This window comes from Aspergillus affinis (assembly GCF_023601865.1).
Source record: "Aspergillus affinis strain CMG 70 chromosome Unknown NODE_107_length_126409_cov_88_547494, whole genome shotgun sequence".
Lineage (NCBI taxonomy): Eukaryota > Fungi > Ascomycota > Eurotiomycetes > Eurotiales > Aspergillaceae > Aspergillus > Aspergillus affinis.
In genome coordinates, this window is record NW_026515888.1 from 79994 (window position 1) to 98742 (window position 18749).

The 18749-nt window shown below is 49.4% G+C and overlaps 6 protein-coding genes across 6 annotated transcripts; all 6 read left to right on the forward strand.

Moving 5' to 3' along the window:
* Positions 1-711: 711 nt before the first annotated feature.
* Positions 712-4218, forward strand: KD926_000296 (Phosphoglucomutase; the record flags this gene model as incomplete). Its single annotated transcript, XM_053104238.1, has 3 exons — positions 712-1006; positions 1065-1999; positions 2338-4218. The coding sequence occupies 3 exons, from the start codon at positions 712-714 to the stop codon at positions 4216-4218; spliced, it is 3111 nt and encodes a 1036-aa protein (XP_052952482.1).
* Positions 4219-5518: 1300 nt separating this feature from the next.
* KD926_000297 (uncharacterized protein) lies at positions 5519-6242 on the forward strand (the record flags this gene model as incomplete). Its single annotated transcript, XM_053104239.1, has 2 exons — positions 5519-5645; positions 5722-6242. 2 exons carry the CDS (start codon positions 5519-5521, stop codon positions 6240-6242), a joined length of 648 nt encoding a protein of 215 aa, XP_052952483.1.
* Positions 6243-9145: 2903 nt separating this feature from the next.
* KD926_000298 (UbiA family prenyltransferase) lies at positions 9146-10252 on the forward strand (the record flags this gene model as incomplete). The annotated part of the gene is made up of 2 exons (XM_053104240.1): positions 9146-9238; positions 9296-10252. The coding sequence occupies 2 exons, from the start codon at positions 9146-9148 to the stop codon at positions 10250-10252; spliced, it is 1050 nt and encodes a 349-aa protein (XP_052952484.1).
* A 994-nt stretch (positions 10253-11246) lies between these two features.
* KD926_000299 (cytochrome P450) lies at positions 11247-13011 on the forward strand (the record flags this gene model as incomplete). Its single annotated transcript, XM_053104241.1, has 2 exons — positions 11247-11369; positions 11422-13011. The coding sequence occupies 2 exons, from the start codon at positions 11247-11249 to the stop codon at positions 13009-13011; spliced, it is 1713 nt and encodes a 570-aa protein (XP_052952485.1).
* Positions 13012-14937: 1926 nt separating this feature from the next.
* On the forward strand, positions 14938-16598 carry KD926_000300 (cytochrome P450; the record flags this gene model as incomplete). Its single annotated transcript, XM_053104242.1, has 3 exons — positions 14938-15157; positions 15215-15756; positions 15816-16598. 3 exons carry the CDS (start codon positions 14938-14940, stop codon positions 16596-16598), a joined length of 1545 nt encoding a protein of 514 aa, XP_052952486.1.
* Positions 16599-17813: 1215 nt separating this feature from the next.
* On the forward strand, positions 17814-18140 carry KD926_000301 (uncharacterized protein; the record flags this gene model as incomplete). The annotated part of the gene is made up of 1 exon (XM_053104243.1): positions 17814-18140. The coding sequence occupies one exon, from the start codon at positions 17814-17816 to the stop codon at positions 18138-18140; it is 327 nt and encodes a 108-aa protein (XP_052952487.1).
* Positions 18141-18749: the final 609 nt, after the last annotated feature.

An 18749-nucleotide genomic window follows, 5' to 3' on the forward strand; every position in this document is an offset into this window, starting at 1 on the left:
TGTTCTGAATTTTTTTTCACTAATCTGGCGGCAATGACTATTTGGAACGTCATATGCAAGGGGTCACGGTGTGTGAACAGATTGGTTTGCCTTTAAGTTCCCAGTTATGTGCAGTAATCTGAGCTCGGACCTTCATGCATTATGTACCCAATTCTTTACGCTCCCTTCATTCCTAAAAGCTCTTAAGGAGAGTCTAAAATGTTCATCAGACCTGAATTGGTGGAAGATGATGTCGTCAAGCTTTACATAAGGTATCTCTGGCCTTTACGGAATTGGCTAATTATTTCCTGATACCAAATTCGTCCCGTTCCTCCTTCTTGGCGGTTCTTTTTCAGATCAAAGTGCTATTCATGATTACTAGCAGCAATTTACGGCCCCCTATTACTGAGCTTTTAACATCTCACAATGAAAGCTTTGTCCAGGATATGTGCAAGCACTCTTGTCACCGGATTTGGTGTCTTCATCTTTAAGAATTATTTCACCATGATTCATCTATGCATAAATCTCGCATTCCTCCTGTGAATTCTATTCCGAAAATGAGCAGATGCAGTGTATCATATGGTCAAAAGAACCAGCAAACTTATAATATTTACGTCAAAGTGGGCACAAGAGTATTTATATGCATGCGTTATAAAGCAACTGTATATCCCCCTCGCAAAGCTGGTGTTTAATGTTGCCATGGAAAAACAGCCTTGACCTATAACCTCAAAAATGAATCATTCCGCTTACGCTCGCTCAGGTCACGATATTCTTATCCACCCTGGCTTTCTTCCCCTTGAGCCACCACTCGAAGCTCTACCACATGCTTATTTTGAACCTTGGGAGACCATTGCTACTAACATACCATCTCTTGTTTCTACACGAAAGATCAGGAACGCTGTGAAACGTATGCCCGTATTATTTACCCAGGAGCTAACTTCTGAGCTTGAATGGCAAAGAGCGTACGTCCTGTTGGTATTCATGCTACAGGCATATTTATGGGGCGAATCAACACCCGAAGAGGTAAGTATGTCTACCAAGTTGTCTTCTTTGCCTTGTTACCATGCTGAACCCACATCTACCAGGTCATTCCACCCTCAATCTCGATCCCACTGGTAGATGTCGCTGCACATTTGACCTTCCTCCAACAGCAACATATTCCGGGTTCTGCCTCTGGAACTATAAGGTCCTTGACCCTGCGAAGTCAAATGAGGATCCTGAAAACTTAGCCACACTCTTGACCTTTACCGGATCAGAAGATGAGGAATGGTTCTATCTGATTTCTATAGCTATTGAGGCACGCGGCGCAAGAATGATTTCTCAATTGTTAAAAGCACTCTGGACAGCTGAACATAATGATACAGAAGCAGTAACTGTTCAACTGCGAGACTTCACTGAAGACCTAAGTGGAGTTATCACAGTGTTGTCCCGTATTCGTGAGCGCTGTCGGCCCCACGTGTTCTACCATCATCTACGCCCATTCCTCAATGGAACCAAGAACATGAGTCAGGAGGGATTGCCCTGGGGGGTTAAATTTGACGATGGAACTGGCTGCCAAGAATACCGACAATACAGTGGTGGCAGCAACGCCCAGAGCTCGCTTATCCAGCTGTTCGATATCGTTCTAGGAGTCGAGCACGATCCTTCCGCTGGTAGATTCATGGAAGATATGCTTCAGTACATGCCCGGGGATCATCGACTGTTCATTGAAGAGATGACCACTGTTGGGAATATCCGGGACCATGTCACGCGGAATGGTCAAGATGACGAGCTTAATCAGGCTTACGACCTCGCTCTTGAAACACTGCGTGAGCTCCGCGATGTTCATTTGCATATCGTTACCCAGTATATTGTTGCTCAATCTTCCACGGCACTTGGTGATATGGACACATCGGCTGTGAATCGAAGAGCTGATGTGGCATCTTCGAGAGAGGATCGGTTTGGTGGGAATTCTAAAAGGGATTCATTGGGCGTCTTGCGGGGAACTGGTGGAACTCCCTTGATTCAGTTTTTGAAAAAGGTGCGGGATGGAGTGGTTGGCAGCAGATCACGATGATCGTTCCTTCGTTTTCCTGGGATTGGAATTCAATGTAATCCTAAGGACTTTAAGGTCACTTTATGTGAACGGAGGGGACAACATTCGAGAAGCCCTCAAAGTAGTGGTTCAAATCTGGCATCTTGATTCCATATATATTTCACAGAGTCTAGCAGGGCGGTATCAGCTGATAACAACCCGAAACTACGAATTGCTATGGGAGTTTGAAGAATTGCAGTGTACTCTCAATTGCTTGTGTATAGAGAAAAGAGGTCTTAATTAGGGTTAACATTGAACGTGACGATGTCAGGTGGAGGGAATAGAGCCTGGGTGCCTGGAGGGGGTTCTGCCTGATCTCCAAGGCTGCGAGGTGGGGTGACCTGCCGGATCAGGCAACCAGGCACCCGCCGGAAGCGGAACAACTGCGGCCGGCAGCGCCCCTTATCAACACGTGGATGCCGGAATCCCCTCACGATCATCAGTCCAGAATTGCCCGGCAGCCTGTCGAAAAAATGTCTCTCAGCAACAGCCTCACTTACCAACCTCAGGTGCTCAAATTCGGCACCAGTGGTCGTCGCGGTCAAGTGATCGATCTCACGCAGCTGGAGATCTACATCAATGTCCTCGCCGAGATCCGCTATCTGCAATCCCTCCCGCTGTCCGACGGTGGCATCCAGAAGGGCGACGACTTTTATTATGCCCACGATCTTCGCCCCAGCTCTACACACTACGTCGAGAACCACCGCGGTGGCCTCTCACAGGCGGTTGAACAGGCCTTGAAGGATGGTGGCATGCGAGCCATCAATCTGGGCGCAATACCCACCCCCGCTCTCACCTACTACGCTCTGCAGCACGGCAAAGGCAGCATCATGGTCACCGGAAGCCATATCCCCTTCGATCGCAACGGATACAAACTGAACACTTCGAAAGGAGAGCTGTTGAAGGAGAATGAGAAGCCGATCAACCAGGCCGTCGAGCGCATGCGTGAGGAAATCATGTCCCAGCCGTTCTCCGAATCCCTCTTCGATGCCGATGGCATGCTTCGCCATGCGCCCTCCGACCTGGTACCTACCGTCCCCGACGGAAAGAACTCCTACGTCAAGCGCTACCAGGACTTTTTCAAGGGACAATCGCTCAAGGGGAAGAAGATCATGGTTTACCAGCACTCCGCCGTCGGTCGCGATCTCGTGGTCGAAATTCTGGAACAATTTGGCGCCCAAGTCACTCCGGCCGGCCGCAGTGACACCTTCGTACCCATTGATACCGAGGCCATCGACCAGGCTCAGCTCAACACAATCCAGGGCTTTTACCAGCAGACTGGTGACAGCTTCGATGCCGTCGTGTCTACGGATGGCGACAGTGACCGTCCGCTGCTTGTCGCGCCCAAGGGAGAGCAGCTTCGTTTCTTCGGCGGTGACTTGTTGGGCATGATCGTGGCGGAATATTTGGGTGCTGATGCTGTGGTCGTCCCCATCAGCAGCAACGATGCCATCGATCGGGGTTCTCTCGCGTCGGCCACCGAGCCTCGCACCAAGATCGGCAGCCCATACGTGATTGCTGGTATGCAGACCGCCGTCGCCAAGGGAAAGAGTCGGGTTTGTGGATGGGAAGCCAACGGTGGATTCCTCACTGGTTCTCATCTTGAACGCGACGGAAACCCGCTCCCGGCACTTCCCACGCGTGACGCCGTTTTGCCTCTACTCTGCGTCCTGTTCGCGGCCCAAAATCGCCAGATCACCGTGCCTCAGCTTTTTGGCACGCTCCCAGCTCGTTTCAGCAAGGCCGCTCTGATTCGGAACTTCCCGCGACCCACGAGTCTGAAGATCGTCCAGAAGTTTTCCCCACAAGACCCCGCCATGCAAGAAGTTGCCTTCGAAGCTGAGAAGATCAGCGCACAGGACGGCGGTCGAGCCCCTGTTGCCGTAACTGAATCGCAGGCTCAGCATTTGGACCAGGTGCGCCAAGAACTACAGACCGTGTTTTCCGCCCAGGCCGGATTCTCGTCCATCGCTCGCCTGAACTACACGGATGGTGTGCGTATCATCTTCACCAGCGGTGATGTGGCTCACGTCCGACCTTCCGGCAATGCCGACGAGCTCCGGATTTACGCCGTTGCCGACTCCCAGGCTCGCGCCGACGACATCACCATCCAGGGCGTTGCGGAGCCCAATGGCCTTCTTCGCCAGTTAGAGCGCTTGGTTTAGTTTCTCAGCCACCGCTGGCCTGGCCATTGCTAGACCATTCGCAAAATTCCACAGGCAGCAAGGAATACCTTCACTCGCACGGGGAGCCTGTGGCATCCCACGCGCCAAGAATCACCGGGTCCTTGACAACCGCAAAGCCTTTTCAGAAGGTCCGACGTTCCTTTCTTTCATCATTCAAAAACCCTGTTCATCGTACTGCAGAGCAAAGAATAATACTAGACTTTAATGACAATCACAAAATTTTCTGCGAAAAATTAATACTGGTTCCCAGTTATTTAATGCTCTCGTCTGAATTCAGCCTTGACATTCTATACAATTATATCATTTCCATCATCCTTGACCCTGTCGAAATCATCAACCTAAACAAAGGTTTTCGTGCACTTTCATGCTGTCATACCCCCCATTTCGTCAACTATTTAGAGATTTCTTTGTTCTTTCTTTATAGTCACGCAACCCCGCAAAACGTTCATTTTTCAGGAGCCAGGAAATTCCTTATTGATTAAACCAGCTAGTGATCCTGTCATTATCCAATTCATGACCCTTATCTTCAACCTGACACGCTCGAGGGGCTATCTTGTCGAAATGGCCCTTGTTCCTCATACCCCCAACGAATTTCTTCACAACGAGCCCCTTGTCATCTTTTATGAGGGCATCTCAATGGTTGAGAAAATGAAGTCTCGGCAGCCAAGCTAAATTGCCTATTGAAAACCATTAGATGACAAAGTATCCTGATTCCCTTTGAAGTAATAAGAACAGACATCCCCGTGCCCCAAGCTTTCCATGTTCCATTTGTTGTATATCGACAGGGGATATGCGTGACCACCGCCCCTTGAAGAATATCATTATTGATGTCTTCAATAATTTGAATACCAGCTCGACAATGAATCGGTCTTGGTCAAGACATGTACTCTTTGGCCAGAAGTTTCGATTTCCCAACAACAAAGATCGTTTGATACTTCGATGCCACCGTGTGATTTGATAAACAATACAGAGAACATCGAGGCGCGTGTCACGTAGTCCCAGTCGTCGAATGAGGCAAACAGAAATCGGATTGTTATATTGATGTTCAGAGCTCTTCCAGATCAGAAGTAGTTCCATGGAGTCAGTTCTTTATAAATATTCCTATATCTTCTTATCTGGATTGACCTTCTCGCCCTTCCTCTGTTTCACTTATCTATACTTGCTTGGGCTGTGCTGAAGTACAAGATAAACTATTTCTGTTTTCCTCTATACTCGTTGGTTTTGAACCGGCAGACTCCTTTCTTTTCGTCTTTGAATCAATTTATTAAGCTCCATCATTATGAAACTCCTCACTCTCTTCCTTGCCCTCTTCCTCGCCCTCACTTCCACCGCCAAATTCACTACGCGCCACAAGCCCAAATGGGCCGATCCCAATAACTGGATTCGCACCACCCTCACGACTCGTGGTAAGTTCACCCATCCATTCACCCTCCCTTCCCCAACAGCAACCCTAGGGGAAATGTCCTAACCATAAACAATCAGTCACTAAAACAATGCCTGCTACCATGACAGCTGCGGACATCAAAGATCCTCGTTGCAAAAAAGACGCCGACTGTGCGCCGGGCACGTGTCTCAAAGGCATCTGCATAGATGGTGCTGGGGGTTCGAACCCCAAACATACCGACTTTATGTTCAGTGTCGACGACCTCGACAAGATTGGAATGGGACAACCGTCGCGTCGTGACCAGCATGGTGCTGGCAAGAAGTGCAAAACTAACAACGATTGCGCGAAGGATAAGAAATGTGGTAAGCATGGCCATTGCGTCTCTAAGAAGCATCATATTGGCCGGGATGAACAGGAGCATGAGCCGGTAAAAACGTTGGCGCCCGGGGAAGAGGAAGTGATTGTGAAAGACCTGGGCGATGAGTTTGGTGAGGATGATGAGGTTACTGAGGATGAACATGCCAAGGAGAAGAGGGCGTATCACATCTCCCCCTATGAGCTTCCCGGAGATGCTTATGATGGGGGCAAGAAGAAGGAATGCGCCAATTCCAATGCCTAAGAGCTCAGGCGTTAGGGCTCGGGAGGCCTCGTGAGAAGTGAGGCTCTTTTCATTCCGCCACCTCCTGCCACGAAAAAAAGTTATGAATTGCCTTCTTGGTTTCTTTGATTGACAGGATCGCTCGAGAAGGTTCATTCTTTGCCTTCGGATCTTTGTCTCGATCTGTTTTGTCTTTATTCTGTCTGGGTGTTCTACTTTGACAGTGCCACCCAGTCCAGCCCTAACTTCTATCATTCGACTCTGACTTGTCGAGAGAATCCGGCTGTGATTTATGGTAGAGAATTATCTCTGTCTAGGTTCTAGTAATATTACTACAGTTTGTTTCTTCATGGTCTACTTTAGCATTCCTAACTCCTACTTACGCGGTTTTTAGAGGCTGCTTTTATGCCCTTTGTTGAAATTTTGATCTCTTTCGTCGCCCAGTACATCCCGCGAAACCATAAAGAGGGCTTTTAGATAGCACTTCGAGAGTCATGTTCTATAGCCCCAATGTACAAAAGCGAAGCCGATCAGCGTAGCCGTTGTGGAGACAACCGCAAGAACGGGGATTGACTCCCAAACACCGAGATCCCTGGCTGCTCCCGGCCAGATGAGCAAAGTCTTCACCTTCGGACTTAAGAATCGGTGGTCACCATGGCTGAGACTTCTAAGGAACGGCCTTTGGTGCAAATCCCGCCTAGATAGTAGGTATAGTATTTTGATTTTGTTCTTAAGAACATGGACGACCGGAAGACCGAACTAGAAAAATATCGCTAACAGTCTCTCAGTTTCCCTGTCTTTCTCTCCAAGTCAATAAATTTATATCAATCACAACAATGCCGACCATTGTTATTGTACCTGGAGCCTGGAGCCCGCCGTTCTTCTACTCCCAGCTCCAAGAAGACTTTACGTCCAGAAGCCTCAATGCAAAAATAGTTCCTCACGTATCAACGGGCGCCGAGCCCCCTAACAAGACGTTGGACGACGACGTCTCCAACCTACATATAACGCACTGGCCGGGATCGCCGATGCATGAGAAGACATCATCATTGTGGCCCATTCCTATGGCGGACTTGTCAGCTCTAGCGCCGTCAAGGGTCTCGAGAAGCATGAGCGCCAGAAGAATGGCCAAGCAGGCGGAGTCATGATGCTGGTATATATGGCTGCGTTTGTGGTGGCGCAGGAACAGAGTTTGGTCTCTGCTTCCGGAGGGTTAATGATGCCGTGGATACGATCCGAGGTATGCAAACTCAACCCTTCCTAGTCTACATATCTATCAAGCTTTTCGCACATAGCCGATGCTAAAAATAAAATGATGAAATTATAGGGAAGCCGCTCTTCTTGCGCAACCCCTGCCTCGGAGGCATTCTGTGATTTGTGTTCAGCCGAGCAAACTCGTTAGTCGAGTGCCCTGACACATACTTCTCTCTCCGTGTTCTTCGGGAGTGGAACATATGAACCATGGAAAGCTCTTCCAAATTCTTACATTCTGTGTGAGGATGACCGTATGCTCCCCTTGCCGGTCCAGGAGTATATGACTTCGGTGTTAGGGACATCTCGTACTCTTCGCCTAAAGGCGTCCCACCATCCGTATTTGAGTGCGCCGCAGAAGGTTGTGGATTTTGTAGCCGAGTTGGTGGAGTTGGAATAGGCTGGGGAATTGGTCCACTTCCTTAAGGTTCCGAATGAATTTGAGTATATCTTTAAAGTAGGGGATGCTACTTTAGGCAGGTTGTATGTAGAAGCTTATGCATTACACAGACCCGTATACTTAGTTTATTTATGGGAGTACTTACAGTTAAGGTTACCATTTGGCTTCTGGCTTTTCGTATAGTCTTGATGAAGTTCATCACCACCCGGAAAGTCTAGGTGCCATAATTCCGACGACGCCAGCGACAAACTTTCACGCATTCTTTACATATAGTCAACACAATGCAGCAGACTATGATAGACCTTTAGAAATGGACCGAGGCTGCCGATAGGAGGATCGCTGATCATCCCCGGCTATGACGTAATGCATCGTCCGAATGACTGGGCAAACCGCGCGATCCAGAGTATAGGCAACTTTGCATCTTTTACAACGGCTATTTTCGGCCAGAACCCAGTGAACTCCATTAACTCCATGAAACAATCTAGAGAGTAGGCCTGAATGACTCAGGATCAGCTGTCGCCTGCAGGCAGCGCAGTGCAGAAGATCGAAGGAAGCGAAAGCGGGTCCTGAGTTGGACGCCTTACTCAGTCCGTGTCTACGAATAAGTACCAAGATCGAGGATTATGAGACTCACTGGAAGGATTCAACGGTCTACTTAGCGTGCTTCTATGATTCACACTGCATTATCTCTAATAATCCGTGTCATTTTCACCGTGCGTGGGCCCACTAAAACACCCCGGTTCAGCTGGGTAAAAGCCATGTGGGTGACGATGGACAATGTCCTTTTTTTCTCTATTCTGGGTCTTTTGTGTAACCGAATTGCGCATAAGCTGGGCTCCTTACGCCCTGGCCCCAGTTTAGTTGATCATTATCTCCCACGAGGTGTTCTATTTGCGGAGATGATCCACGTCCTAACTGTTGTGTCATGCTAAATGTACATTGTAGGCATGGGTTGCGACGGCCAATGTTGCCCGTTTCAAGATACAATGTGGGGCAAAGTCATCGTTGACATCTGTGGCCTGAAAAAAGTGTCATCCAAACAGATACCATGGTCAATGGTGACACAGCCATGGTCACCAGGCAGTGTTGCGCCCATACCTGGGCTCGCGGGCAAAGGATAGAGTCAGGCAGAAAGGCCCCAGGGCACCCCAGGCTGCCTACGCCATTGAATGATTTCCTTGATATCGAGAACTTAAATACCCCTATCTGGCTGCGCTGTCTGCTGAACAGTTCAACCAAATCATTCTCCTAAAGTTTACTTGACATCTCATCTATGCGCATTCAACAGAAACTTGTTAACGAATTGACTGTGACCGACACTATGCTGTCTGAGAAAACATCCATTCTGGGCTCGCAGCCCTCCCAGGTGCGTTATCATCTCTCTAGATTTCAAACAGGTCAACATTCTAACAACGCGTGCCAGGGTCGCTCTCTAGTCTATCACCTATACAGTGTTTATCTGTTCACTCGAAACGACTTCAAAGTCATTCTCTACCCTCAAACAGCAGTGGGCATTTTCCAAGCACTGGCTGGAGGGTTGTTAACCTCGAATTCAACGCCGAGTCTGGGATTAATCCTTGCTCGTTTACCACTCGTTGCCTTCTGGAATTGGTTTAATCTGCTGGTGTTCAACCTCGCCAACCAGCGGTTACCAAACTCCGTCATCGAGGACTCTGTTAACAAGCCATGGCGTCCCATTCCGGCTGGCCGGATCACGCAGGACGAAGCCCGTCGGCTACTGTTGGTTCTAATTCCGCTGGGAGTTCTCTTCTCATGCTTCATTGGTGGTTTGCGTGAGACCGTCGCCATGCTCGTACTCACCTGGATGTACAACGACCTTGCTGGCGCAGACGAGAACTACATTGCGCGCAACGTCCTTAACGCCGCAGGGTTCATCTGTCATGGATCCGGCTCTACCGCCATCGCAGCCGGGTCTCAGTATGAGCTAAACACAGCGGCCTACGTATGGCTGGGAGTGATTGGACTGATAGTTTTAACGACCATCCATGTTCAAGACATCCCAGATATCGAGGGTGACGCCGCTCGGGGCCGACTCACACTACCAATCATCCACGGCCAACGAGTTGCTCGTATCTCCGTGGCCGTCGGCGTTCTGTTTTGGTCCATCTTCTGTCCCACGTTCTGGGCTCTGGACATCGTAGGTTACCTCATTTTGCTGGGGCCTGCCGGGCTAATTGCATATCGGACCATGCAGCTGCGGTGGGTGTCGGCGGATGAAATCACCTATCAACTGTGGTGTGTTTGGTTGATTTTAATCTATTTGCTGCCTCTTTACAAGAACCCGGCGGTTCTGACGCAGACCCTAGACTGGTTTTGGCGATATGCTGCTGCGGCGGTTTCGGGCTACTTGTTGTTTTAAACGGGGATGTGTTTTGTTTTCGATCTTGGGATAAATTGATGATTGACGCCGTTGACGGTTGTGTATTTTTATTATTGTGTTTTTTTCTCTCTCATCTTCCCCCCCCCCTTTTTTTATCTTTTTAGCTTCCTTTGCTTTTACTGATTCCTGTTTGCGTTGTGATATTTCAGACTGAATAATACCCTAGCATAGCGATAGACCAGCCCCCTGGGCACCCCAATAACCCCAATCAACAAATTACTGCACCAGATACACTAAATATTTCTTTTGTTCTCTCAAATGAGTCATGTAGTCTGCCCTTCTGCACCGTGGCGTAGCTGAGTGCAGCACCACCAAGGTAGGAAGAATTAGCTATCTGCCTGCCAAGAGGCCAGGATGGATGATTTACGCCGAAGGGGGAAACGGGCACGCAGGATTCTCACCCTCGCCCGTGCCCGCATTCACTAGCCATGACCAAATACCAATAACAGTAAGAGATCAAGACACCCTCCGAGGGGTCGTCTGACATCAGCCGATCCTACTGGGCAATCGGTTGGCCCGTGCCTGGCTGGAGAATCGTGGATATGGGGGCCGTTCTCGTTTTCGGCTTGCTCCCGTTGGTCATCGTGATTACGATCTCCGCCTTGTGCAGATGAGGCTCTGCTTTTGTTTTGCCACCGTCAGAATCGTTGAGTCAATACTGGCTGTGTTTTTTTTTCTGACAGGATTTATCGTTTGGACCGCCTTTGGTTTGCCTGGAGTGCCCTGGGCGAGCTAATGACGGTTGGTTGGCGTTGTTCTGGCCGCAGCCATTATGACGCTGAACCCTCTTAATATAGACACCCCGGTCTTAGTTTATGCATGCTGCGGCAAGTTGAGTAGTCACAGGCGTCATTAGAAATGTGATGAGGAGCCGGGAGGGTCTGGTAAATATCCGTACATATATCCTGCTGGGCGCTATCCTGGGGTGTCCCAAGACATCAAACGTACACACCGTCACGCAATCCAATCGAATATGTCCTACCAAGCCCACGTGGTATCCCTCTCATTTGCGTCACTGGCGCTAGTCGTGGGGTATGTGTACATCACTGCGTGCACCAATCTTGTCTCTAAGATTACCTGTTTCGCTATCGAAGTGGTATGCCTGTCACCCCGTCTGATTGTAGGGTTTGAATTGACTCGAACCTCAGCTACTAGCCGTACCAATCTACCGGCTGACATTCCACCCCCTGACAAACTACCCTGGACCGTGGATCGCGGCCGTAACAGATCTGTACAGCATCTACCACTGCCTCGCGGGCGATCGACACCTGGACTTCCTGCGTCTACATGAAAAATACGGCCCCGTCGTTCGATTTGGACCAAATCGATTGGCATTCTGTAGCGACCAGGCTGTCTCGGATATTTATGGCGTGCGTGCCAATACGCAGAAATCCCAGGTCTACAGCGCCTTCAAGCACTTCTTCGCGGTCCCCGCCAGTCTTACCACCATCGACCGCAAGATCCACTCGTATAAGCGACGAGTAACCAGTCGGGCGCTGAGCACCTCCGCCGTCAGAGGTCTCGAGGAACTGATTCTGCAGAACGTGCGATTCTTCTTCACCCTCCTCCCTTCCTCATCCCCGGACCAGCCGCAACCATGGTCCAATCAGACCGTCGACCTCAGCAAATCCATTCAATACCTCCTCTCCGACATCATGGGCGACGTTACCTTCTCCAAGAACTGGAACACGCAATCCAGCACCGCTAACCGGCCTCTCCTGGACCTCATGACGCTCGGCACTTGTGGCATCAATCTCGCCGGCCATGTCCCCGCTCTTCTGAAGCTGAATCTCGACAAGATCTGCTTCCCCTCGCTCACGCGTGGTGTCGCGGACTTTTTCCGCCTCTCAGAAGCCCAGTCCTCATGGCGTATCTCCGTCGACCCGGCCTCCCTACCTCATCGCGACCTCTTCGCTGCCCTCATCGACGCCCGCGACCCCGACACCGGCCGCGGCTACTCCCAGTCTGACCTCGTCGCCGAAGCAGGTATTCTCATCGTCGCGGGCTCCGATACCACAGCCACAGCCACAACATCGACGCTCTTCTACCTCCTTCATCACGCAGAAGCATACGCCCGCGCCCGCGACGAAATCGACCGTGCGTTCCCCTCCCAAACAGACGAAAATACCGCAGAAATCGAAACCGTTCGTATGGGCCCTTCCCTCGACAGCTGCTCTTTCCTTTACGCATGTATCCACGAATCCATGCGTCTGTCTCCTCCCGTCGGAGCCGTCTTACCACGAGAAGTCCTTCCAGGGGGTCTGATCGTACGCACGAACGAAAAGGAACACGTCGTCCCGGCAGGCACGGACGTCGCGATCCCTATCTACGCCCTTCATCGCCAGGAAGCGTACTGGTCTGACCCGCATGCCTTTCGGCCAGAGAGATGGCTTGATCTGGGTGATTCGGTGGGTAAAGCCTCCTCCTTGTCTTCTGGGGGTGGACATGCAAACGCATACATGCCTTTCGGCGCTGGCCGGACTAGCTGCGTCGGTCAGGGCTTGGCGTATCAGGAGATGGGGTTGATATTGGCGCGACTATTTCGCGCGTATGATATTCGGTTGGCGCCGGGGGTGCATGCTGGTGAAGGAGGGAAGTGGTGGAAGGGGGGTCTACGATGGGGAAGGGATAGGGAGAATGATTTCCAGACGAAAGACGTGTTTACCAGTACGCATGAAGGGCCGGTGGTGCAGCTGAGAAAGAGGGTTTTGGGCAGGGAGGGGGCTCTGATTGAGTAGTTTGCGTTTTTTGCTGTATAGCTATGCTTTTTGCCAGAATTTGTACAGTATGTAGCAGATGAGAGTATATATTTTGATATTTTTTCATCGGCAAAACATTAAGATCAGGGAGTCGAGATCATTCAATAATCATCAAATCAAGTGGTCCTCAATATGCATACCCCCTGGCACATGATGAACCTAACCCTAACTTGTCGCTTTTTTGACCAAGTCAAATTAGATCGACCCCTTTCACTTGACAGTTAACTTAACTAGTTAACTAACTATGTGACTCCACTCATTAATAGTTATGAACAATCTGTATGTTCTGCGTTTCTGCATAACTTCCCAATTCAGTCTAGCCAACTGGGCATAGAGGATAAGTGGATCCACGATGATGATCCAGGCTGCCAAAGTGTCGGCAAGGCTACGACTAACGACACAGACCACTGAATCAGTGCCACTGATTCAGTCTCTTCACCAGGGCAAGGCCGCAAGGCTGCCAGGCTAACCAACACCCCTTGGCAACCCCAATGACACAAAATGAACGACACAACGCATAACACCGCAGTATTATAGACCCGTGAGTCACCATGTATAGAGGACGGGATAAAACCATTCCGTGTCCTCCGAGACGCTAAAGATTGTTTGCTGCGTCTGGGGTTCTGAACCCCCGCAGTACTTTGGAGGATCAAACCTGGCCTATGATCGAACTGCTGTGCCCTTCACCCTGGAGATATTTGCCTTAATCGATGCGCCCAGTGTGGTCGGGGGATTTGTTCGCCTATGAATTTCTTGTCGGCCAGCGCCCGGGCTACCAGCCTACCACCTAGCCCCCGAGGCGTTTCAGACCCACCATTTCAGAGTGTCAAACAATCAATGAAATAATTGAGCTGGTACGTATTATGTGCAATGTTATGCGTCCATGCCGCGATCACCACGTGAGGAGGCTCAACATGAATCCACCTGCTGGTGGTGGCTTGCGTTTCTCTTCAAATCTCCCATTCTAGATGGTCTATTGGTCTATTGGTCTGAAATGAGAAAGGTCGCAGGATGGTGGGACCTTAAATGTCAGCCAGCCACGTCCACTTAATCTATGTTTTGCCCGGGTCAGGTGCTTTCTATGATGATTGCCTAAAGGTTCAGGAATCATTTTTCTTGACTTCTGGTTTCTTGATATTTTTATTTATCTTCTTCAACCAGGTGAGTCATACTATAATGGCAGTTAGACGAATAAAACACAAGATTTCTACTGTCCACTCCTTTATAATTAATTGGATTTGGTCTCCGTTCGACGGGCTAACACGCAATAGGTAGGAGTCTTCATTCTTTTCTTCGGAACTAATTCGATACCTAGTGTTTATCCCAAATCCGGACATCAGCGCTGATCATCTTGCACAATCCAATTGACATTTTAACCCCAACCCTAGTCCTTAGTTGAAGGCTTGGTCCTATAATACCGGTCCCGGACGGGATGACATGCCCGCGCTCAGCGGTGGGGGGGCTGCCGATTGCCGAATAGGGGGTGCGGGTCCCCCGTATTCAAACGCCCAAGGCGCAGCAGGGCGAATAGGGGTGTGGACGCCTCGGCAACCAGCACGGTGGGAATGTTCGACCTGACGTTTTACAGTTTGGGTGTCTTTTTTTAGGAAAACTTTTATTGAAATATATATGACAGTCCGAAAGTTTAATCGGTTCTGGAGTATAGATCATACAACCTTCTTACCTGTTAGACTTCTTCTGTTTTCTAATTGACATATCATATCATAACACATCTTGCATCCCGCCCCGCAAATATCACATCTTTTGGTTCTTTTTGGATACAGCTGAATTGTGTTTTCTTACCTTTCGCATTTCTTATTTTTTTTTTTTTTTTTTTCGCTGAATCATAACCACTGTCTGACGGTTGACTCCGATTTCACGCAAACTCGAACGGCGGTAAACGCCATGTTAGGTGATCTAGAGATCTCCTCCGTGTGGTACGTAGCTCTATCGCTACTACCAGCATGGATTATTTATGGAGCCATTTGGCGTCTATATTGGAGCCCACTGGCCGGGTTCCCAGGACCCAAGTCCGTGGCTTTGACCTTCTGGGTGGAATTTTACTATGATGTGTTCAAGAACGGCATGTTCATGTGGGAGATCGAGAAGATGCATGCCAAATATGGTTTGTCCTGCCTGCCACAGCACCTTGAAAATCTAATAAGCTAACAAGTCTCGGCAGGACCTATAGTCCGCATCAGCCCGGACGAGCTCCATTGCAATGACCCTGACTTCTTCGACACGATATACGCCTCGCTGCCAGAGCAACGCGACAAGTATGAGAAGTTCACCCGATCCCCCGACTGCAACAATGCGACTGGATTCACGGTCCAGCATGCCCATCATCGACTTCGGCGCAATGCTCTTGCCCCATTCTTCAGCTACCGTAACACGGTGATCCTGGAAGACCGCATCAAGAGCTGTATTGACCGGCTTTGCTCGAATCTACGGGTCTACCGCGATACACAACAACCGTTCAATTTGACCGTGGGATCGCTGGCCGCTACCATGGACATTTTCACCAGCTACAGTTTCGGCGAGTCCTTAGGCATGCTAGATGACGAGGCTAAGGCGCACAAATGGCGTAAAACTATCATCCATATCATGAAGGCTTTGCCTATTGTACGAGCCTTTCCGTTCATGGCGCGTCTGGTTCCCGTGTTGCCAGTGTCCATGGCGAGAGTCATCATGCCGGATCTCTCCGTTTTGAATGAATGGAAGCAGGTACTTTTCCACCCTTTTCCCCCAATATGCTACCCAGAACAGGAGCTAATATCCTCCAGCACATCCGTGATCAAGTAGCAGACGTCCTCGCCTACAGAGGCCCCTATATAGAAGCAAATCGCGACTCCAAACCGAAAACCATCCTCGAAGAACTCCGCGATACATCCAAGCTTCCACCGGAGGAGAAAACTCTCCAACGGCTCTCCGAGGAGGGTTCGATCCTGCTGATCGCGGGCAGCGAAACCCCCGCCAAAGTCAACGCCATACTCTTTTATCACCTTCTCTCCAACCCCGACAAACTGGCTCGTCTCCGCGCCGAGCTCGCAACTGTCTACTCCGAGCCATCCACCCCTCTTCCTTCTATCACGACCCTCCAGGTCCTCCCATACCTAACAGCGTGTATCCTGGAAACTTTACGCCTCCAAAGCGGCGTCTCTGGCCGCTCGCCTCGTCTAGCATCCACGCCTCTGCAATACAAACAATATGTCATCCCCGCTGGGACACCTATCAGTTCGATTTCTGTGTTCCAGCACTATAACGAAGACGTATTTCCAGAGGCAAAGAATTTCATTCCGGAACGATGGCTCACGCAGGACGAGACGGTGCGGAATGATCTCAAACAGTATCTTGTGGCGTTTGGCCATGGAACCCGCAATTGTCTCGGTCAACCCTTGGCGGAGGCGGAAATGTATCTTTTGGCCGCGGGGTTGGCAGCTAGGGTGGAGCTGGAGTTGTATGAGACTGATATTGGGGATGTTGAGATTCAGAGAGATTGGACGGTTCCGCAGGCTCGATTGGGGTCGCAGGGTGTAAGGGTCTTGGTGAAAGAGGTGTATTCGTGAGGTTTTCAAGCTAGCATTGGCGTTTTGTATGATAATATTTGCTTGGTTTTGTTCGAATGGTTAGCGCGAAACTGATCGGTTTGGGTGAGTTTATGTTAACTTTCGTGGGTTTCAGGTAATATCAAATTCGGATATGATTTATTAAATGAAGAAATAAGTGTGCTTTGGGGATATCTGACAGTCTAGATGTCCTGGAGACCTCCGATCTGCCTGTTGATATGTTGGAACCCCCCGATGGTTTGGCACGTCTACACGTCATGAGGCCGCGCTGTATTAAAAGTCTTTGCAATCATATAAACATTCTTTTCTGGTAGACTGGTCTATGCACTTGCCTCTGTTACCTCTTCTCCATTCCTCTCAGTCACAATTAGCCTCGAATCTGAAGTTTGACTACAAGTGCTCTTCGCTAAAGGATATCAAACCACCGATCCGCACAAGCCTCTACGACTCCCAAGGGCTTCTAACTCTCCACCCCTTTACGAATCAACAATGGACGATTCTCCGTTCACTAAGCTCCCTCGTGAGCTCATCGATCTCGTCCTAGTGCACGGCCCCTCCAAAGACTGCCGAACCCTCCGCCTAACATGCCGAGATTTCAACACCCTCTCTACCCGCTGGGCTCACCGAGACATCTTAGTCTCGCTTCATAATGTCAATGAAAGAGAGAAATCGAACATGGAGGGAGTCCCTGAAATTATTTTCAATTACAGTCGTCTTATCAAATCCCTGAACGTTGATTCGTTCGGAGCACACGTGCTAGATCACAGGCTCTAGCAACACGATGAACACCCTTTTGTCAATCGTTTGAAATATCCACTGGATGGCTATGGGTTGATGTCTAATGGTTGTTGTATCTTTCGTCATGCGAGTGCGCTTACGCCATTGGGGATGCGTATTCTTCCGAATCTTCGTTCTTGTGAGTTACTTCCTTCATGACTAGCTTGTTACCCCCTCCCCCTCCAGATCCTCCTTTGAGACATTCAGACTGGTTGGCTGAATGGTGCAATGTATTCTAGTGAAATTATGTGTCGTGGCTCTTTGAACCAACCAAGATGGCCATCTATTCCTCATGATTCCAACAGTCGAACACATCAGCCTGACCGCATTACACCTGGATATTTCGGATTTCAAGCATCTGCCACGCCATCAGAAAACCACGAATCTCAGACCTTGATAATCGAGTGCCCTTTCATCAATCTTGATATCTTGAAATCAATGCTATTGTTCCCCAAGACCTTAAGGAAACTGGAAATCGCCCGCTGTCCGCACCATAGCAACCCAAGTCGCTCCTGGAAAGCTTCAAAGCTGTCCCATGCTCTTGAAGACCAGCGCGAGTCGCTGGAGGTTTTGATTCTCAGGGTATGCAAGGAATTGATCGATCCGAGGTCCATTAAGACTGCACTCGTGATTCATCCGCCGGATCCGAGTATCCCGGGTTATATCTTTGGTTTGTCGCGGTTTCCGAAGTTGGAGAAGTATGAGGGGTTTTATCCGGATACGTCGGGCAAGTTCAAGCAGAAGCAGGATGCTGAGGGGAAATAGTGGTTGGGTGTAGAGGTTCCGAGTTAGTTGGTCGGATGTTGGATTGTTCGCTCTTGTTCGTCTTCTTGTTTGTTGGCTGGACTTTTTGTTGATTTTGTGTTTTTGATCTTGTATTGGTCTTGTTCAACCCTTTTGGGTCTGCGGATCTTCCGGTAAGGAAGTATTTGAGGACAAAGCAGGATGTCGAAGGTCTCAAGAGTCCGTGAGGGTAGGGTAGTCGGACGTCGGATATTAGCCTCTTGGCTTTAGGGTCATTTGTTGACTTTCTGTTTTTTTGTTTGTTTGAATTCTCTTGGGTCCGCGGATCTTCTCTCCGGTAAGGAACTACTGTATCTGAGGACATAAGCACGCTTTGGTTTGGCTTTTTGCTCCAATCTCTGAGGAATTTTTGAGCCGGTGTACTAAATAGCACCTTCCCTTCGTTCCTGTGGTCTCAATTCCAGTGATTGGAACTGAAAATATTTTGTATCATGAAAATGTTCAAGTATTGAAGGTTCCCAGCATGAGACTCTTCCATTTGATCGTAATATTAATTGAAGAAACGCACTGGATTAACAGATGACTATTATCAGTCTCCTGTAGATGCTTTCTTTGTAGGGATACTGTAAA